General features: G+C 36.8%; 1 protein-coding gene across 1 annotated transcript in view; it reads left to right on the forward strand.

Moving 5' to 3' along the window:
• The window catches only part of LOC109407507 (zinc finger protein 423 homolog), a 177,732-nt gene that overhangs the window by 45,336 nt on the left and 108,685 nt on the right, over nucleotides 1-23,711 (forward strand). The window contains exon 3 of the mRNA XM_062856801.1: nucleotides 8,992-9,084. Coding sequence (XP_062712785.1) covers nucleotides 8,992-9,084 — 93 coding nt within the window. The remainder of the gene's footprint in view (nucleotides 1-8,991; nucleotides 9,085-23,711) is intronic.

Here is a 23,711-nt window from a genome sequence, read left to right on the forward strand (position 1 = left end):
CCGGTGATTTCTCCCGGAATTTCCTCCACGTTCAGGGTGTCTAAAATTCCCTGAGTTTTCAGGGGAAATTTTGAAAGTTGTTACACAGGGAAAAATTTCTACTCAGTGGCTGAGTTGGTCTTACTCAGAAATCGAAAAATCCTTTGTTTTCTTACTCAGTTTCCGTCAAAAGTGGGACAACCCATTGCCAATGGGTTGTCCCACTTTTAGCCGAAACTGAGTAAGAAAACAAAGGATTTTTCGATTTATGAGTAAGGCCAACTCAGTCATTGAGTAGAAATTTTTCTCGGTGTAGCTCAAAAAATAATCCAAATTCTCTGTAAATTATATATTTTTCAAAAACTGTACAGGAATATACCCAAACATTAATCCTCGAGCGATCGCGCTGTTGTATTTTGTGCAACACGTTGAAAAATTCCCGCTTTTTGTATTCAGCATTAGCGTGGTGCTGATCAACCGCGCGAGTTACAAAAGATTAAGTAACCATCTTTCAAGAGTTCTTAGAGTTGTTCCTGGGATTTCTACCAGAGTTCCCTCCTGGATTTCCGCAGGAGTTTTTCACGAGATATTTTTAGAATACCTCCCGATATTTCTTCCACAGGTTTTTCGATATGCTTCCAGAGTTTCTCGCTGGATTCCTTCTGAAGATCAATCTATTTTTTTTTTTCAATATTCCTTCACGAATGTCACTTAGTGGTTTTCCGTGATAGTTTTCCAGCAGTTTATCTTGGGATTTTTACCGATAGTTACAGATATTTCTCTTGGATTTCCTCACAGAATTTCACCTGTAGATGATCCCAGGATTTCATGAGGTTTTCAGAGTTCTTCCTTGGCTGTCCTCAATATTTCCTCTCGAGATTACTCTTAGAGCTTTTTTCCAAGATGTTTCGTTTTTTATAGTTTTTTTTTCTGAAATTCTGCCGAGATTTCTTAAATAAGACATTACGGAGTTATCTCAGAAGACATTCCATTGAAAGCTCGTGCAAAGATCCCTGCAGGAACTCTATTTAAGAAATCCCTAAAGGAGTATCCAGAGTCTCGGCACAGTTTCCGGTAAAGATTCCGGGAATAGTTATGAGAATAATGCAGAGAAAATCTGTAAAAATTCTCACTGTGAGAAATCCAGTACCGTGCCATGCCCTAATACCGTGACCTTAAGGATGCTCTTCAATTCAAAGAGCCCTGTAAAAATGAATAATCCATGTTTCTTGATTTTTCAAACGCTATATTATTGCTTATTGTGTGTATTATGTATAATAAATATGGTTAATGGAATTCCAAATGATTTATTCATTATGAAAATCAAAATTGTAAAGCATAGCATTGTTCCTAATACCGTGTATGTGACCCGCATACATTGGTGGTCCTTTGAATCATCACTATATCAATCATACTAAGTTCATAATTAAAAGAACCTGTGCGTCAAACGTTGCCTAGAGGTTTGTGCAATTGATTCATAAAGTAAAAAGTATCAATAATATTTTCAGTTTGCAAGTTTTAGCCGAAACACGGTATTTGGAACACAAAAGGAACCATGCTCTAATACCGTGTATTGGTACTTTGCACCTACATTCTGTAAATATTTTTAATTGCTTGTTTTTTGTAAATATGTGCCAAATTTATCACGCCTAACTTGAGAAGGTTTAATATGGTAATGATTGAACTAGTTACTCAGTTAAAAAAAACATACTCTTAATAAAATATTTGAGTTTTTTGTCAAATACACGGTATTAGGAGGCACACGGTATTAGGGCATGGCACGGTACAACTACGAGGAACATCATGGATCGGAAAGAAATCACGGGAAGAATTCAATGAGCAATATCAACAATAGTTCCTATAGAAATGTAAGAAGGAATACCTTCTAAAAAAAATCTTAAAAGAAAGTCAGATAAACTCTGAGAGACATCCCAGGACGAACATCGGTAGGAATCTTCTGAGAGAAATTGCAGGAGAAACTCCGTCAGAAATCTGTGGTAAAACTTCAAAATAAACCCCGCGAGAACCTTTAAAAACATATCCCAGCTTAATCTTCTGTAGAAAACCAGGGAGGATCTTTAGAAGAAAGTTCACAGAAATTTCTTGAAGATGTTACAGGAAAAGCTTTGGAAGAAATCTCGGGAGAAATTTAATTCTGGGAAGTCTCAATAGGAACACTGGAAGGAATCACGTAAAAACTCCAAGATGAATCCCGAGAGACATTCTAAGAGAAATTCTGCGTCAGCTCCACGATTTATACCGCTAGAGATTCTTATAGCGAACTCAGGATAAATTCTGGTAGAAATCCGGGAATAGTCCCACGAGGGGCTGCAGGAGAAATCGGTCGGAATTCAGAAATCCTGGAGAAAAAAATGCTGGATGGAATCCACAAGTATACTTATCTAAGAAAAATTCAAAAAAGAAAAAATACGGAAGGAGTTTAGTGAGAAATCCTGGGAGGCATTCCAGGAGGTATTTCTCAAAAAGTTCCAGAAAGAAATCCCGACGGATTTTCTGGAAAAAAAAAACTCTTGTAGCGGAATATCTCTATAGATTTTAACTTCAAAATTCATCCACGTCCACGTGAAATTTGCAGCATCTCATTGGAATCGTCGGCTTGTCGGACATATCTGCTGGGTCTAGGAACCTCCTGCTTATGTCCCACTATTATCCAGATCCTTTTTTTGTTACGGAACCGCAAGCTACCAGTAAGAACCTGCAGCATTACAAGAAAATATTTGTTTTGTCAGTACTTCAGTTCTTACTACAAACATGTAGTAAAAGCTCATGTTCGAAAGTAGAAAACACTACTTACTCGAAAACTGATTTATTCATACCAACAATTCAGTTATCTCCTCTATGGATTCTTCTTTTGAGAAGATCTACAAGTAGTAAAGTTCGCTAATGTTTATTCATACGACCGCATGTTTATTTAATAAAAATTCCTGAGTACTCAAGATATTCCCTGAGTTCTCCAGGTTTTTCGCTGTTAAATAAAACTCCCTGAGGATTTCTGGTTTCCAAGTTTTGCCTAATAGTAGACACCTTGACGTTTTCTTCCCAAACATGTTCCAGGGTTCTTCGGAGATTCGCCAGGAAGCCATATACTTATGAGTTTTTTCATGTGGTATAGATTCTTCCAGGAATTTCTTCTGAGATTCGTAAAGAAATTCCATCTTGGGATTTCTCCAGAGATTCCTTCCGGGATTTCTCCAGTTATTCTTTCTGGAGTTTTTACAGATGTTCCTCACACGATACCTCAAGGATTTCTTATCTAGGGATTCTATGTTTTCGCTCGAAACTAATTCCAAGAGCTTTTTCTGATATTTTTCCAAGGGTTTGTTCAGGATTACTCCAGAACCTACATCTGGGATTGTTCCAGGAGGTTCTTCTAAAACTCCTCATGAAACTTCTTACGGGGTTCCGTTAAAGGTTCTAAAAAAAAATCTACCGGGATTCCTCCAGAAGTTCCAGCAATTTTTCAGGAATTCTTTCTGATTTTCTTTCAGAGCTCCTTCTGAAATTTCTCTAGGATTTCCACTCGAGATTTGCCCAGGAGTTCTTCGAGAGTTTCCTATATGAGTTTCTTCTGAGATTCGTACAGTCCATTACGAATGTATTTAAATGTTTTTGGTATTCCCAGAAGGAATTTGTGTTGAAATGTAATCCCAGCAGTAGTTGTTGCAGGTAATCCAGAAGGAACTTGTGGAGGAATTCCTTACAAAACTGCCGATAGGAATTCTTTTAATAATTTGAAAGAAACTCATGGAAGCATTCCAAGCGGAACTCCTGAAGAAATTCCATAAGGTTTTCCTTAAAAAAAAGGATCCGCAGAAATACCAAAAAAACTACTGAAGGAATCCTGGGAGGATTTTCTGATTGTGCGATATTTGCCAGAAAACCGTTCGCCAGAAAACCATTCGCCAGAATGACAAACGCCAGAAAACCATTTGCCAGAAAGTACCATTTGCCAGAATACTATTTGCCCGAAAGTACCATTTGCCAGAATGTACCAATCCCCAGAATTTAATATTAAATATTAAGTTCTGGGGATTGGTACATTCTGGCAAAGGGTACTTTCGGGCAAATAGAAATTTTCTCCGTTTTCTAAGAATTAATTGAAACTAAAGATGTGATTGTGAGAATTTGGTGGATATAATTCAGTTCATTTACATAAAAAAATGTCATAAGTTTCAATCGTTATTCAATATTTTCACTGCTAGGATGATCTCTTGGTTTGTTCCGAGAAAGGACGACTAGGGCTAGAACAACGAAAACAACAGGAAATGATTCACCGGTAGTTCTTGAGCAAAGAGAAAATCGATGAAGAGAAATCGATCATAGCAGATACGCCTGTATGATACTAAGCGCGAGACTTCGATGTAACTAGGCTATAAGTGCATATGTCCACAAATATCTGGAATGGTCAAAATACTGCTGACCGAAGTCCATTAGGCCGAATGTTCAATAGGTAGAATGGTGATCACGAATCGCAATTCAGTGATTATAGAACAGGAATTGGAACGGTTTCTTAAATTTGTTCGGTTTTCCAATAATTAGCTGATACTTATACAATATTAATATTGCCTTATTGTTTTACTGCAATCAACAATTTATGCCAAAAACTAGTCTTACGATGAAACTAGAAAGAACAGCCTATGTTCAAAAGAAGGCAAAATTCACCAGTTGAACATCAACGGTTTCGGTGCAAAAAACTATTTTTCTACAATGAAACTATTCTCTCTAGTTCAAATAGTGAATCTTTCCTTCTTCTGAACACAGGCTGTTCTTTCTAGTTTCATCTAGTCTAGTTTTTGGCATAAATTGTTGATTATATTAGAATCGTAAAGCAATATTGATATTGCGGAACAAATAGTTAAATTATTGAAAAAAAAAAATAACAGATCTTAAACCCGTATATTGTTCCTATATTTAAAAGAAGGAAAGATTCATGGGTAAAATTCAGTAGCTCTAACTTCAACAATTGTTTTGACAGCATAAAAGAAGAAAACGAAAAAAAATATGGCCATTCGGCAAAATAACTTTTTGACTCAATGACATTCGACCCAATGGCCTTCAGCCGAATGCCCTTACACCATTGATAGTAAGATTCTATAACAGTAGCCGGAGCGCCATTAGATAAGCCCAAATATGTTAAGCTCACATGTTACAATCACCGTGATAAGGGAATATATTGGTTAGAAATGGCGCACATAAACTAAGAAGTTCATCTAGAAAGAACAGCAGATGATTAAAAGAAGGAATAAACTGCTGGAAATATTAGAATCAATTTCCTCAAGAACAAGCTTTTTAGGCCATATATTCGGCCTAATGGTACATTCAAGCTTGTGATATTGGGGGTACTGGCTTTCGGGCAGTGACAGTCAGGCTAATGGTATAGGTAAAACCGTCACTTAAAGTTATTATTTCTGTGTATTTTACTTGTTGCTTCTATAAGGTTTTTGTGTATGGTATTCGATTGCCTTCAGTGTGTGATCAACAATTCCGGGTAATTTTGCTGTTTGGCACCAAAATTATTATTTAAAGTGATCATGTTATTTTTATTGTCAAAAATAAGCTTTAAAATTACTATCAATTGAAAGAAGGGAATCTTTGAAAAATGTTAGTTAAGCCAAAAATTCCATATCAGTAAAAGCTGGAAAGAACATCCTACGTGTTGAAGAAAGGAAAATTCTTCTATTGATCAAATTCCATCAAAATAATATTTGATCAATTGGATCCACATCCTGATCAACTTGTCCACAAAACAAATTTGTGGAAATGTTCTAGCAGTTGTTCGCAATAAAATATTAAATAACGTAAGAGATTTAATGTATTGTAAAGTTTGAAAGGTTTGAGTTCACATCAATTTATTGTTTCAGAGTGATTTGCCCTTCTTCAAACTATAGGCTTTTCTTTAAAAGTTACTCTAAAATTATTTAATGTTTGCTCTTACATCAGTTCCAATAATTTATTTAACTTTCGCATATAAATCTGAACAAAATTAAAATTTTACATTTTACAATCGTTATTGTGGGCTAATCGGTCCAAAACAAATAAAAAACACGATTTATTATTTCAATAAGAATGCTTTAAATTATCATTAGATTGTGACAACTTCTGGATTGAGAACTTCGGAAAATTTCTGGGAAATGGTACTTTCTGGAGAATGGTACATTCTGGCAAATGGTTTTCTGGGAAATGGTTCTTTCTGGCAAACGGTTTTCTGGGAAATGGTATTTTCTGGCAAATGTCATTCTGGTTAGTAGCATTCTGGCGAATGGTTTTCTGGCAAATATCGCACAATCGGATTTTCTATATGAATTCCAGAAAGAATTCTTAGAGAATACCGAAACACAGAAGAAAGTCTTGGAAGGATCTCGGATGAACTTTCTGGTGGAATTGGGTACGAACTCCTGCCTGGTGGAATCCCAGTAGGAGCTCCTGGAGGAACCCAACCAATTTGGAATTTTCAAATAGTGCGTTAACCAAATGTATCTTTTGAACTTTTCTTTCCGTGACACCTCTAAGCCTGAGACGTCGTAGAGCTACATTTTTTTAATTAATTTCCAACTAATCTTCCTTTCCCAACCCTAATCTGTTGCAAGCGTTTCCAGGGCAGCTTTTGACGATTGAAGAATTGCGTCAATCTTGTCTAAGCATCCAAGATTTTCAGCCATACTGTTGCTTTGCATGCATGCAAGTGCGATTACATACATTCTACTCTACTCATGATTTTAAGTTAGACACAATAGGACACAATGGCCAACTTATGCACCTCACCTCACGATTTTAATTTCATCAAAAGAAACGCACTGGATCTTTTTGTTTTAAGGAACACTATCGCAAAAAAAATCTTTCTGCATATCAAACTGGGATTCCAAGACGTCTGTCCATAAACACATTAGATAGTGGAATCAACCTGTGTCGGATTTGTGAGTTTGGTGCTCACCTCTACTTTAATTCAGGAAGAATGCAAAATTGGCCCAGAACACATACACCTGCTATGTAAATTGGAAAACCAAAATCTTAGACTGGATTTCCCTTCTTAAAAAAAAAACACAGTGCCTTCTCTAACAAGAACATTCCTAAGCAATTGCAGGTTGCGCTAGATTTTCTGTTTCTCTGAGCAATCAAATTGGTTTTTATTTTGCTTTATTCGCCCCTTCATTGCTATTGGGAATGTACCTCTAGAATTGTTTCGACAGCAGCGTAGGCAAGCATCTGAGCTTTTCAAGAACAAACGCTGCACCCTCGTTCTTTGGCTTCTCTGTTTTGGGCAGCATCCTACAAATATGCATGAATAAAAAATGACGATTTCAGTCCCCAAACAAATCGAGACGTACGACGAATCTTTTGTGTGCAAAAAGACGATTCTCGCCACAACCCATGTCACCCAGAGGGCACGGATTGAAAATGTAGACTCCCGGCAAACTGGCTTAGGCGGATAAAAAGATTCCAATAAGGTGTGTGGTAAATCTAATCTGGAAGAAATACCCCATCGTAATTATCACTTTGAGACACGCTTCGATTCGTATGATTGCCGAATCTATAGGAAATCTATGTCTCAGGAGGTTCACTAATGGCATGAGCATGACCATTTTGAATTCTAGCTCTCCGATGCACTCAAATGAAAACAAATCAATGCGTATGTTTAAAAGATATTTTCGAGATCAAAATCTGTTATCTTCTTCAGGTTTTATGATGTGTATTTCCCTCGTGGTTTAATCTTAGGTAAAAAATGCTTTTAATTTTTTATTTGAAAATTTGATGTGTTTACCTTTTTATTTTATTTATTTTTTGTTTTTATTTATGTGTATTTTAACTTATGCTAATTCTACACTTACCTTTTTATTGAAAATTCCATAAATCTTATTTTTTATACACATTAACACAACTGCCGTGAATCGCAAGTCAGTCCCATCTGCATTTTGGGCAAAAATGAGTTAATGACCGTTTTCGAGCTTTCTTCGGATGATCTTTCAGCTGCGTACAAAAAAATATATAGTTTGTTCAGTAAAATTGAAAAACAACACCAAGTCAGATTGTCCCATAATGAAATGTAATCGCAAGTCAGTCCCATTACGAACTTGTGCGCCCTCCGGTACAAAACCTAACACTATTTTAGCCAGTTTTATATTTTTCACTGTTACGTATTCACGTTTGAAACAATATGTGAAAGTTTCATGATGATCGCAAAAGTTTTCAATTCATGGCGATTTTTTAGAGTTTCGCATGGAAATCGAATTTAAAAACTTCAGAGGCCATTTTCTCAATGCCTACTTTTTACATATGGGACTGACTTGCGATTCACGGCAGACAATAAGCAAGTAAAAGGTTTGACAAACAGAGGATCAATATAGCGACTGCTGTAAAGTCATGGGTATGCAGCATGTCTATGAGGGTGACGGGTTTGATTCCCGGCCGATTCAGGAACATTTCGTAATGGAAATTTGTTTGACTTCCTGGTGCATACCGTATCGGCATGCCTTCCAGATGGTAACATAATTGCATGACAATGGCAGAGGAAGCCTTCAGTTAATAACTGTGGAAGTGCTTAGTGTTCTTTGCTGAGATGCATCAGGATTTGTTCCAGTGGTAACGTTACACCAAAAAGAAGAAGAAGAAGAAGACGATTTAACAAACAACGTGGATTTATGTTTTATTCTTGTTTCGTTTACAGTCATTGCACAATTATGGGTCACACACAATTATTAGTCACTTTTCACTTTAGTAGATAAATACTTATTAATTGCAAGCTTTTGTTAGCTATTATTATTTTTCGTACATAAGTTGAATTGTTTTGTGTCACTATACGTATCGCACACGGGCTAATACATAAAAAAAATACATATTTTCAATATTTTTTTGTTCGGCGTATATAGCATTCTTAAGGTCACGGTTTACTGTACTGGGTTGCGCATATCAGTTTTCAATGTTTTAGTATTACAACATTCACAAAGATCGAATTGCCTTTATAAAGTAGTGTTCTTTTTGATTTCCAACTTTCAGATGACATGGAGAAAAATCGTGCTTTTGACCATTTGTCAATGGGTTCCAACGACTACGATGATGACGATCTGACTTCGGGGAGCTTTTGCTCGGGTAAGTATTACAACTGCTTACAACTTTGGGGAGCGTTATATATAGGGTATCGGGATGCTTCGTTGGCATAGCCCCCTCGTTCGGCAACGTTAACCAAACACTCAAACAAACACGCATAACTGGATATCGGAAAAGCTATGCGGCAAACAACTGTAACATTTCATAACAATTTTAGTACTTTTGATCATTAAAAATTAATGAAAATGTCACTTTGTTTAGCTTTTGTAGACGCCATGATTCTTCGGCTTAGTGGGAAGTCTATACACATGATCATAAATGGCATGATTTTGGAACATTTCGAACTGACTTTTTAATAACTTAACATTTGATGCGACGGTCAAAGACGCTATTTTGAACTTGTATATTTGTTTTCAACGAATAATAAATATTTTACAAGTTGAATGTGGGCCGAATATTGAAGACATTTTTTTCACTATGTAAAAACACCGATAAAGTGATGTCAACAATATTGCTTGCGTAAGAACCAGAAAGAACGAACAGGAAGAAAGATTTTGTTTACGGTGACTGTAAAAATATAACACAATAATAGGGTTGCGTTGTTTTCGTTAATAAATTAAGAAAGAACTTAAGTTTAAGTAATTTATTTACAGTTTTTTTGATAATAGTAAGAAATCAAAGCTTGTTTTTATCAGAGATGGCGCCACCACATTAAAAGTAAAATCATTTTTCTTGTATGGAAAAATCGCTGGCTTGCACTTGTTCCGCATCGCAGCGATTTGTACCCTGGGGCAAAAAGTTGCAAATTAGAAACAAAATCATTATGCCTACGCGTTTCTTCCGGATTCATTACAGTAATAGAGAATTTATTACGCCACCATACAAATTGCAAGCTGTTTACTTCTTTTTTTCTGACTGGCATTTTCCACCCGTGCTGCGCATGATGTTTCCGAGTGGATAGGTGCAGGCGGCGCCGCTGTATATGTGAAAAACACGTGGAACACGAGCGCCATCTACGATTCCGTAGCGCAAACTTTTCTGCTTGTTTACACTGTTATCACGTTTACCGCATTTATCAGAAAAGCGCCTCTACCGGCACTCTAGCAAAAACGCAGCTGATTACTTCCTATTTGGCTCCAAAAATGTAATGTACAAGTAAGATTGGTGAACAAACAGAGATAATACTTCAGCAGAAATATTTAAAAAATGAGATAATAAGTGGTTCTAGTGCATGGAAAGCAATAGGCCAACGTTGTATCCACTAATAGGCCAATTTTTGTACCATAGACCAACGTTGCATACCATCGCATCGAGCTTTTTCAACTTAATAAAGTAAATTCTTGAATATTTACGTTAGTTTACTTCCAATTGAGGAAACGTGCATTACCTAGAGTGTGTAATAGGGTCAACATATTATTTCTAGTACTATTAATTCATGAGTTATGGTCAAAATTGTCAATGCGGCTTGCAAATTAGGCCAAGGAATGGTACATATACCCTACTTCCACATTATACCGTTCGCAGCCTTAAAAGTATATAAAACATTCGTCTGTTATTTGAGTTACAAGATTTTTCAAATTTTAAATACTCTTTGATCAGTACCTAGGAAATGGATGTATACGATACTTTATTAACGAGCAGCGCAAAGATGAAAGGGAATGTGCGATATGCGGTCATATCAATTACTCAAAGATACCAAATAAAATAATATCATAGCAAAATATTTTGCTCGACTGCATAACCCTGGGTTTGGATTATATCTTCCAGGAAGCTTTGATTTCAGGCATGTGGTCGATGTGCTTTGCAGTAATGATTGGAGCTGAATGTATAATCTATGCCAAACAATTCTGTAAAATCAGATCTTCAAGTCATCGTCATCTGATATAGTTATACTGATCATGATGCTGTATAGTATATCGAACATTTGTCGAAGTCATTTATGTGCCGGGAAAATATAATTCCAAGTTGGTGAGAATATTACAAACTGAGGGAGGGTAATAGGCCCAGTCAGACCCCTGAATGGGCAATGTAGGTTAGTGTATAGGAGTGCCATTGAAGGTTTGTAATATGCTCCGAGGCATTCGAAATCCAACAGGGCGCGTCCCCGGGTTGCGGATAGGGGGAAAAGGGAGATTTTTCGCATTTGTACTGTAATCAGCCAATGTGGCATTATCTCCTATGGTGTTGTAGTGTGAATGAATGATCTCATTCTATGGGAATTCGAACCTTGTAATGTATTGTCTTTGTCTATTAGCTTCAATTTTCTAAGCTTGACAAGGTTTTGAAGACAAACATGAGATGAGAGTCACATCAGCAAAGCTTTTACATATGCAAATGCTATCCATGGGGTCATGTCTAGCATTTAATATGTATGGCAATGACTGGTTCTTACCTAGCAGGGGTACTACAAGACCACGCGGACAATTCGATTAAGGGCTTAAGGACAGACTTGTTAGAATCCCAAAATGGCCGCCACAATGGCCGACTTTGGCACCTACTCACGATTTAGAGGGCACAAATCTCTTCGTAAGCAAAACCAGCGCACCTGATCTTCTTATTTTAAGCTTATTACAAGTGAGCAAGAACAGAATAATAAAATGCACTGCTGTTTGAAGCTCGCTTCTTGAGATTTGTGCGTCTGAAATTCTGATGCACTGTTGAAGCGGGATGTTAAGACGTTTGTCCTTAATTGGGGATAATATATTTTCCAGAACTGAAGGAACATTTTTCCGGGTGACTAATGAGTCGGTGAAGTTGGAAGTTTCCGTTTGTTAAATTGACAAAATAAACAATCGGGCGTTTTTTCTTTTTATGACTTGCTTGGCATTTTGAGGATTATTGTCTTTTTTTTTGGTTTTGGAAGGTATGCGATTCACTATTGAGCCCTTAAATTATTTTGCATCTGAATAGCATTGATATTGTCAAGTCTGTACCAACACCCTAATCCCTCACCAAAATACCCTTTTCCTATCCCATGGCGTTTATGTGGTCAGCAAAGACTATTCAGCCATTACCCCTCCTTATCATCGGCTTTGGACTGACTTGCGCTCTCATTGCCCCACCCACCAAATGCTGCAAAATGAAAATATTCTGCTCGACTGCATAAAGCAAATTTTCGAAAATGAAAATAAAATATTAACATTTATCCATGCGATTATCAATGATAAAAAATTTCATGCAAAATCATGCACTGGTTTTTATCTATTTAAGTCATTTTTTAAGGACAAACGTCTTGAAATCCCGCTTCAACAGCACATCATAACTTCAGAAGCACAAATCTCAAGAAGCAAGTTTCAAACAACAGTGCGTTTTATAATTCCGTTCTTGCTCACTTGTAATAAGCTTAAAATTAGAAGATCAGGTGCGCTGGTTTTGTTTATGAAGAGATTTGTGCGCTAGAAATCGTGAGTAGGGGTAGGCGGGGCATAATGAGCAGGTGAGGCATAATGAGCACCTTGTATTTTCACTATAAATCTTCAAATTAACAAAACAAATTGCTTGATCGTATCCTTATTATCTAAAATCCAATGAGTTGATGACAAAACATTAGTCAAAAAATCCGTTTACCTTGAAAAATTTATCAAAATGCGTAAAATGGTCATGTACTGGGAAAATATTATAAGAATCAGGTGACCTAAAATAAGGTTTTTGGTATCGAAATCACAACTTAGTGAGCATCTATCGATTTTCTTGATATTCCCTAGGCCAATTAAATGTATTTGTAACACTTTTCAACTATTTATATAATTATTTTGTTGAAAAAATATGCTTCAAAAAGTTGGTAGTAGGGTGGGGCAGAATGAGCAACTAGTGAAAAAATAATGAAAATGGTAAACATCTTCAACAAACAAATTTTAATTTTGGTTTTCTCTGTTTTGATGCATATAGTAAGGTTTTGTCTGTAACTTTCAATTTATTAGCTTCAAAATTTCAGTATCTGTTTATTATCACCGTTTAAAAATTCCTCAATAGAAGATCTTGAATCGATTCATTGGAATCCCACAGTTCCCTACAAATTAAACCCCGTAATCCCTTCAAATTCTCATTGAATGTTGCCGGTATGCTTTATCATTGACAAGAATAGTCAATTAGCATTTGATTGTGTACAAAACTGATATTGATCATCCTGCCCCACCAAGGGTGCTCATTATGCCCCACCCCCAAAACGCAACTCGCGATTTTATACGTTTTTAAAAACATAAAATTCTACAACATTTATAACTTTATTCGGAATTTCAACGATTAACTTTTGTCAGTTAAGGTTCAAATGAGGATTGAACGTTAAAATTACACATTGGTTGCACTTAATTTACTGGATTTGGTGGCAAAATGCTTAAGCTGCTCATTATGCCCCGCCTACCCCTAGGTGCCTGTATTCGCACATAAGAGCGTCTGTTGGTGGAGTCGGAATCTGTCGGACACTGAACGATCATAATCGCGGTGATAATGAGCACTTATAAGGCAATGGATACATAATGTATTGAACATTACAACATTTATTTGACGGTAAAACTGATACACTTATTCTTCATTAAGAACACTGGTTTTATTAGACACTTAGCTTCACTGATAGTTTGTATTTCTGATGGACTGGGACACGACATTGTTAACTACTAAACGGTTACTACTGGTGAACGATTATACTGTTATTAACTGGAATGGAATACGATAATGTCTTATATAGGATAACACTGAATACTGACTAGTATTGGCTAATTGTCTACAAATGATTACTAAAGCCTATTATGGTAAGGTCGATCACCTTTTATTGGAAGATAGTTCTATATTATGGTCGTATTTGGCGGGAAAATACTACAAATACTATGAGATCGTGAGTGCAACTCATTTGAGTGCAATTGCGTTACGGATGCGTTACAGTCTGGTTAATATAATCCGAGCTTATCGTTTCTGACTACAAATATGCGTAAACAGTGCCAAACAGTGCCATTTTGAGATTCTAACAAGTCTGTCCTTAACTTAATTGCGTGTTCATCAGCTGAAATCTATTTTTGTGTTTGATTGCATATTATTATTGGAGTCAAGGATGGGAACACTCACTTGCAAAGCGTTACACTCACTAGCAGTTTTCGCAGCTTAGAAGCGTGAAATGAAGAAGCGATTTATGATCGACTTTTGCCTTGTAGTTTTGTCTAAAAGTTTGCCGAATAGAGTAACTCCAAACTGGAGTACTTATGCTCCACAGTTTGTACTGGGACGTGGCCTAGGCACCGACACACCAAACTCCAAGATTGGTAAGAAATTTGTACCGGACGTCCGAAAATCGTTACTTGTCTACGACAAAACAAATCTCGCAAAAGGTTGATTGCGTAGAAAATCAACAACTGATCGATGTAAACGTCACACGCATTCTTATTTAGGGGGATTAGTGGCATAATGGACACCCTAAGCAAATGAGTACGTTAGGCTTGTATAACAATGAAAAATTTAACTATTATCAGTTGGCTTACACTTTTAACTTGTTTCCTACGTATTTCAATCATTTACCGTTGGTAGTATGACTTTAATGTGAAGAGATAATGAATTGTAAACCGTGTGTCAGTACGTGTGTCTAGTACGCCTAACAGTATGCTATACGCTTACATCCATTCGCAATTACCAGTGTTCATTTCGCCCCGAATCGACTACAACATCAAAACTGCTATTTTGAGTACATAAATTCTAATAAAGAAAATCGTGTAATACCTTATTTGCCACTGCTTCAAAATTATAAGAAATTCACCATATGAAACAAATGAAAATTAATTTTGAAGTTATTTCGATTATTTTGAAGGGTTATGATCCCATTGACAAATAGAACGATAACTTGTTCCTTCCTTCTTACTTCTGCATTAAAATTTTTAAGTAAAATTCAATGGTTTCGACAAAATTAGGGATCTCCATTTCGCCCCGGGTGTCCATTATGGCCCGATCTCCCTTAAATCTCGTCAATAGAAAGAACAATGAATCTAGTAAAATTATTCACTGGAATTCCTCTACATAAAGTAAATTAGTCATCAATAAAATATACTTGACGTTAAAAGTTTCAGTGGATGTTTTTTTTCTAAACTTTAATAACGAAATGCCTAAATATTTCGCATAAATGCAGTTTTTATATCTTTTTTTTTAAATTTGAGCTCATTTGGTTGAAAAAATGAGACTGCACACAGAAGCCCTCCAAAATTTGTATGGAAATTACTATAGGGAAACAATGTGGGCTTCTTGGCTGAGTGGTTAGCGGCGTCAGTTGTTTAGGTGTCTTGTAAGCTTCGGAGTGTGGGTTCGATTCCCGCTCCAGTCTGAGAAAACTTTTCGTCAAACGTTGTAAAACGTTGTCAAACTTTTCGTCAAATGTGTTGTCCGTTGTCGAATGTTAGTAATGTTGACTGTTCAGTCTGTAGAGACCGCAAGGTCGAAGACAATTTAATTGTCTTTTTTTTTCATTGAATCGACCGTAGCATTTCCCCAAGTACTCTGGAGAGTCAGTATTGACCCCTGGTATTGTACTGCAATTTGCAATGAAACATAATGGTCAAGATATCTCTCTTTGGCGCCATATGCTGCAATGTACAATGGTTCACGAACCCGATTCACGAGGAAGAATGCATTCAGTTCCTTCATAAGATTTTTTTTAGACAAATACGGTCTTCTACAAAGTTGTCCGTAATAATAAGGCCCTCTTTCCAATATACATGCAACCCAGGTAAGCACTAAGCATTTAAATAAGCCGTACAGCAGCCCGTATTATGCATTTCAGATGCTTGCTGCCCTACATAAGCAGTTCGAATGCATAACTGCCTTGAAATAGCATAAGCTGTGCTGCTCAAAAGCTTTAAGCTGTAAATTAGCATTTCAACTGCTTGAGGAGTTTTCGTTCGGAAGCAATCAGAATGCTTCCCAACTGCTTTTTAATTGCTAAGAGCAAAGAGGATGGGAGATATGTTATGCATTTCACAGCACATGTTGTCTCTCTTTTACAGAAACTATGCTTCTGTTTACAAATTTGTGCATCTGATTTGCTTTTTCATTTTTCCCTCACCAATCCAAGAGCTCAGAAGCAAACATTGCGGCAGCTGGGTTTGATGGAACTTGGCCATCAAAAATTACTAATTATGATTTCGTCGGAAAATGTACGCTGATGCTAAATAGGTGGATGGTTTGGCGGATCCTAGGACGGATCATAAGATTATTCGAAAGAGGAAGAGAAAATCATATGCTACAGATCGAAAAAGAAAATAAAATTCTCTACACACAACGGAATATCTTTTTGAAAACAAGTTGTGGGTGTTTGAACTGGAGCTTTTTTCCAAGCATTCTTTATATTGGGGATAAATTCAACGCACGACATCGGCATAGCTGTAGCATCGTGGAGCAGTAGCACCAGATTGAGAAGTAAATATATTTCAGTATCTTCGTATCCTAAGTTCGAATCCAAATCACTACTAAAACAAGCAAAAAGTACCAGCTGGAGTGTGAAAGGATGAGGAAGCGGAGGAAAGCGTGCTGAGAGACCGAGAAGCAGACGTAAATCTATTTTTGTTTTGTTTCGTTCGAAGAGGCGTTAAGTGCCCCACACAATGCATACGTTTGCGTGTGCGTGACAGTAGTTTGACACATTTCCTATAAGAAAACTGTCAAAAAAACGCAAACCTCGACGGAATGGACGCTATGTGTTCCAGGCTTTACTGGCGTTACGCTTCTTTGACATTTTGTCACGACGTTCCTGAAGGGGTGGCACTTAGACAGCCCGTTATTTTGCCAAAACCTGCTGTGGAGTAGCACTAAAGGCGTATATACGGCTAATTAGCACTAAACGCCTTGTCGTAAAGGCAACTATGATGCTGAAGGAGTGCTATTTTAAATGCTTACTGGTTAGTTGGGAAATTAGGGTGATCCATATTTTCACAGAAATTGGAAACCAAACATTTTTATTTGCGAGAATTACTATATACATTCTTCAGGAAAGTTGTAGATCTATCAATTTTAAGCAAGTATGCTGAGGACAGTTTTTATGTAGCTTAAAAATTGACCGATCTAGTGATATTTTCGGAATTCGCTTAGGTTTTTTTTTGGTTTTTATTTTTGTGTATTTTAACTAGTTGCTAATTTTACACTCAATTCGCTTAGGGTGGTTCAAGAAGAACCCGGTTTCCTGGCATTAACTTTTTCAGTTTTGATTTTTCATACAAGTCGCCCAAGAGACACTTGTAGAGCTTTAGAAGACGCGTCGTTTCGTGCGTCGGTATCTCTTTTGGTTCATTAGTTACAGGTGTTTTTCTTTAAAAATCATAGTTTTTTGAAAAGGTGATATGACGGGTTGCGGCAAACATAAAAAAATATCTTTTGCCAGCATTCAATAGAAGATGTTGTTATGTAATGTTGTTATGAAACATATCAACAAATTAGAGGGGTGTTATTTTTGTAACTTAACCTTCCGTAACTCGCGCGGTTGAGCTCCCCCGTCAGCACCGCGCTAATGCTGAATACTAAAAGCGAGATTTTTTCAGCTTGTTGTACAAAATACAACAGCGCGATCGCTCGAGGGTTAAATAAAAAAACACTTGAAAAATGTCTTTTTTTTTCTAGAAAATCATCAATATTTTTTAACGGAATGACGCAGCATCATTCTCCGCGCACAAAAATGTGCGTCTTTGGAAGCTCTGAAAGTGGTTCTTAGACAGCTTTGATTAAAAATTTTGTGAGTTTGTCGAGAGTGGGATTCGATCCCATGTCCTTGGCGTGATAGTCATGTATTATAACCATCACACCCAGTTCGCTCCAAAGTTGGCTACTAATCGAATAAGCGGTGTGAAGATTTTTTAAACCACCTTAATGTGTTAATACATAGCGTGACGATGGGTAATATCGGCAGGTTTGTTCTCTTCGTCATGTGGGATTTTTGTCGGCCAAATTTCCTGAAACTTGGTCTTGGTTGGGAAAGGTTTGATGCCAACTCTGAATTCAACAGCTTTCAAAAGCCCCTCCATGACGAAGAGAACAAAACTGCCAAAAATACACAATTTCTCCTGTACTGAAAAAATTAAAAAAAATCACGAATAACCATCTTACATTCCACTCCATCGGTCATTAGCGCACGAATCTGATTAACTAGCCTGCAAAGCTATGTTTTAAAACCCATTTTTTTTTGTAAATACAATCAATACATAATTTTCTATTTCCGAATCAATGTGTCAAAAAAGTGTTTAATATATATTCTTCAATTCAAATCAAATTATAATGATAATAATAATATTCTACGCAAACGTTTACATCGTTGTTGTGGAAATTGCTTTAATAATGGATGTTTTTGTACGAAGCATCAATAGGACCACAGACCAAGGAATAAAATGATGAAATCTTCAGAAAGGTTGTAAACAATGATCCAACGATTGCAGAACAGTTGCTTTGGATGGAACAACACTTGTAAATAATGAAATGACATGTCCTCTTGCTGTGATAATTTGAAGGAGTTGTTGCTTTGACTTGATTTACTAACGCTCTGTAAGCGTGCTATGCAAATTTTATCTCTCACATTGTGCTTTTGAATAATTACTATGTAGTTTCCTGGTGTCTGGCAAGAAGGTTTACCTTTCCGCCTTTCAAACAATACCGGATGGTCTCGTGAGGCCAGCTCAAGAAAGTGAGATACGGTTGAAGAATGTTTGGGGCTTTTTTGAAGAATAAGTGTAGTTCCTTCTGGCCATGACCGATTCACTTGATTTATGTGACGTTTCTCCTTCAAAGAGAACATCTACCGTTCTTATCGTGCTTGGGTTGAAACTATCCTCTTGGGAGTAACCTAGAGCGCACGTTCGTTGATGTGAATATGCAACCCTCATCGTACTGACTGTCGTTCCCTTTATTTAGATAATTGTTCCCCTTGTTTCTTCATTCAAGCGTCGTCGCACTTTTTGGTCTGTTTTATTTTCGCATTGTATCGCTAAATAGGAAAAACGGATAGTTCATAAATTATTTACACCAAAGCCACCCAACAGCCCCCGAGATTAAGGGAAAGGCATGCCATATAAATAATACAACAACGATTTCAAAAAGTAAGCTACACATTCTGTGGCAATTGCTTCCACAGCCCAGAATCTTCCGAATTGCTCCTTGGTCAGATGCATTTAAAACGGTTTCTTTTATGGCGCCGAGTTGAACGGATTGTGAACGACGAGGCAATGGTCTCAAATTCAATGGCGCTATTTATAATTTAAAAATCGGTATTAAGATGACAATAAACACCAAAAACAATCACAGATCCAGAAATCCAGCTCCCTTGTCTGGTTTCGTGTTTATTCTCAATTCACTCGTTAGCACATTCTATCCCATCCTGCAAGGTTCTCCCATACCTTCCATGCCATCGGTATGTGCGCAGCATTTCACTATGGGAATGTGTCGCGAAATTCTCATGCTAGATTTTCCTTCGGCTCGGGCCAAGCAAACGAAATATATTCAATTGGTCCCATAGTGAGCGGGCAAAAGATGAAGGTGTATAAGCTTCGGCGGCGTATGCCACCCACAATCTGAAGAAGATTCTATCTTTCTTTGGTACTTGCCAAACACGTTTCAGCACGGGGTGGAGGATGAAAAAGGTTTCACCATTTAGAGTTTCATTCTAGCATAAAAAGAAGGATTGATCACGAAAGGTATTTTTGAGAATTCTAGGGTTGAGATTCATTACAGCAGTGTAGGAATTCATGAATGGAAAGACATCATAAATTATTTAGCCTGCATTTGACTTGACTTTTGGTGATGGATCCTCAGAAGGTATTGTGGTTCGGAGGCAACCGTTCTCTATGTAATTGAGATTGATGCTAGGATGATTTGTGTAATCATTTACCGGTACCTGCATTGCTACTTTTTTCGTTTTCAAGTAATCAGCATTGGATGTGTAATTGGAATGGACCTATACCAGCAATAATATAGTATCCTTCGAGTCAGAGTTGTTGAAAGCATAACAGGGATGAACAACTCTATTTTTAATGTGGAAACGATTTTTTGCCACATCTTCTTGTTACTCAGTGTTCGTTTGGCCCAGTGCTTCGTTCTCAAAAAGCCAGTATCAAGTTTGGCCCGGTTTTGTATCGGTGTACTGGGTGTCTTTGAAATGGCCACGACACTCTTGGGTGCCTTTTCACCTGAAGCATGGGAGTGATTTCAATATTACCTAACTACATTCGTAACCCCTAGAAGATAATTTATTTCTGCAAATGTTTATGTAGGGTCTGGGACCATTTGGGCAGGAGCACCTATTTTGGGCACTTGCTGCTATAACTCAGTCAATTTCAAACCGATCGGCTTGATTTTTGAGACACAATCAGACAGGCACAGAATCTAGCCATGTTCAAAAATTCGAGTCAATCGGTTTGAAGTCGACTGAGTTATAGCAGCAAGTGCCCAAAATAGGTGCTCCTGCCCAAATGGTCCCAGACCCTATCTCTACACACATTTTATTTTGTGCCACCACTGAGAGAACTGGTGAGCAGCACGAGCATGGGGAAGATAAATTTATGCATCTGCTCCTCTGAGTGAGCGCCTCTTCTGCTGTCGGTTCATAAGCCCCATGTTTGTGTCCTTGTACCTTTGGGGGGCGATGCGTACTACTCTGAAGTGTAATAACAATAACCATCCACCCTTCGTTTTCTGGTTTTGGAGAGAAAATGCGTTTGGGTATAGACCAGCAGCATTACCACCGCCCAATGGAAGTTCGGTACAGGAAGCATTTATGGCTTTCATCGTATCAGCGTACTCGAAACCCGCTACACTTTTTTTCCGAGTTTTTCTTTTTCATTAGCAAGTGAATTTTGCTTCCTGCAAGAAAAAAAAATCACTGGTTACCGTTTCATGAAATGTAATGCAGGTAAAAAATAAAAAGGAAGAAAGGTTAAAAAACGCATTTTTTAATTGGACACATTCTACCGTGACGTTACAACGTTTTGACGCATTCGTAGTCAGATTTTCCTCTATAACTCATGAAAACGAGCGTAAACCGCGAAATATTTTTTCATATTCGGATTCCTTGTAAAATTTCTGATATATTTGACCTATTGAACTTTTAGTTTTCATTAGAAAAACGTGTTTAAAATGCGTATTTGTAGCGTGACGTTACAACGCGCTAGAATCAGACCCTCTCTAACGCGCTACCAACATCTTAAAAAATCTGCTCGGATTTTTATGATATTCTGATTTTTTTTCCACCATTGAAATTTATTGGTTTGTTCTTCAATTCAATGGAATAAAACATTTAAATTTCGGATTTGTTTTTGAATAATCGACTTTTACATTTCGTGACGTTACAACGCCCGTTCAGTTTCAAACAGGGTTCTGCTCGCGTTGTAACGTCACGAAAATGCACATCATGTTAGAATCAGAATAATCAGCCAAATTTACCCGAATTTGTGAATATATCATTGCATTATCTTCACTGCTTCAAGGGGAACTTTATTCTATTGAAAATCCGTTTTGTGATAAATGGCTCGGAGGTCCAAGTTATTGCTATCAATAGTATGAATACTCCTTCATGAAGGTTAATGACACCGGCACCCATCTTTGGTTTAGTATCACCCATATTCTTCTAGTTTTGTTCCAAAGACTAGCGCGCTGAGATCCGTTATTTTGCACCGCCATATATTTAAATTTTTCAGCATATAACTCATTACGCCGTCGAGATAAGGCACATTCTACCGTGACGTTACAACGTTTCTACGCATCCGTAGTCAGATTTTGTACTTTAATTCATAAAAACGACTGTAAACCTCAAAATATTTTATCATATTCAGATTCCTTGTAAAATTTCCGATATGTTTGACCTGTTTAACATTTAGTTTTCATTAGAAAAATTTGTTTAAAATGCGTATTATTAGCGTGACGGAACAACGCGCTAGAATTCGACCCCCTCTACTGCGCAACCAACATTTTGAAAAATTTGCTCGGATTTTTATTTTAAACTGAAAATTTCTCCCACCATTGAAATTTATTGGTTTGTTCTTCAATGCAGTGAAATAAAACATTTACATTTCGGATTCGTTTTTTGGATAATCGACTTTTACATTTCGTGACGTTACAACGTTCAGTTTCAAACAGGGTTCTGCTCGCGTTGTAACGTCACGAAAATGCACATCATTTTTTTAATCAGAATAATCAGACAAAATTGCCCGAATTTGTGAATATATTATTGCATTATTTTTACTGCTCCAGGAGCAACTTTATTCTATTAAAAATCCGTTTTGTGATAAATGGCTCGGAGGGCTAAGTTATTGCTATCAGCAGTATGAAAACTCCTTCATGAAGGCTAATGGTACCCATCTTCGGCCTAGTACCACCCATATGATATCTAATACTTCGCACCGCCAGATATTTAGATTTTGCAGCATAAAACTAATCACGCCGACGAATTAAACATTTTTTCAATAATTTATGCAATGTCATTGATTCAATTAAAAACGCTTTAAGATGTGCGAGCAGTTATTGAACCAAAGACATAGCTGAGGATCTGCATACCACTTAGGGGCATCAATTTATGTGATTCCAGAGACAAATAGGCCTAATTCTGACAAAAAAAAATCCATCCTATATATGTCAGAGTCATAATTACTCAGAGAGTTAGTGTCTTCGGTAAAATTATTTAATAAGTCAAAAACTTACAGCTGATTTACTATTGGATGTGAGATTCAGACACACTGGGAGACGCTTATTAAAAGTTTACAATAATTTAGAATTCCTCAAAAAGTTTTCAACAAATTTTGATTAGTTGATAAACTATTTTTTGGCAAAATCTTTGGGCACTTTATAAGAAGTTACAACATGTTGAATATTTTTTGAATAAATATAAAGTGCACTATTTTTCAAAATTTCAACTACCACTAGTCAGTTAGAAACTTGAACCAAACGGCTTTTAAACTTAAAATTCTGGAGCAGGAGCATGAGCATGAGCATAGAGTTTCAATTTCGCATAGAGAGCATATGAGTTTCAATTTCGTAGGTGTTACGTCTGTTTGTCGGTGATTCTTGTTATATCAAAAATAGATGTAACACTGACGTAATATCCATCCCATATATTTCAAGATCTCAAAATTTAGACAGTTGTTGTCCTCGACAAAATTGTTTGGCTGGTCAAGATCTTTCAATTGATGTACCGTATGATTTCAAATCCTTCCACTAGGAGGTGCTAGAGGGCATACGCATTTTTAGTTTTACTTATCTCAGGATCGTGATTAATTGGAAAGATGGTTGCTTCATTAAAGTTGTTTGGTAGATCACTAGACTTTCAGTTTGATAGCCGTATGTTATTAATTTCTGCCACACAGTGCACTGCAGTGGAGGTAATTGCATGCCGATTTTATTAATTACCCAAAACACATTCAACAAGCCGAAACTTTTTATAAAATATATCAAAACTTCTCAAATTTTGACTGATAGTTCCTCATCTTGTTATCTGTAATATCTACAATTTTGGACTTGATTGGTTAGCTCTACACAAAGATGGAGCGCTTTAAGCAGAATAATATTTTTGACTGTGTTCTATTAACTCTTATATCTAAGGAATAAGTAAATCAAATCAAATAAAATTTTGATAGTTAAGAATTATATATTGATCTTTGATTACAATTTGATTTGAATACAATATGTCCAAAGTGAAAAAAGTTCCAGCTTGTAGAATACTTTTCAAGAAA

The sequence above is a fragment of the Aedes albopictus genome, chromosome 3 (genome assembly GCF_035046485.1).
Source record: "Aedes albopictus strain Foshan chromosome 3, AalbF5, whole genome shotgun sequence".
NCBI classification, from domain to species: Eukaryota; Metazoa; Arthropoda; class Insecta; order Diptera; family Culicidae; genus Aedes; species Aedes albopictus.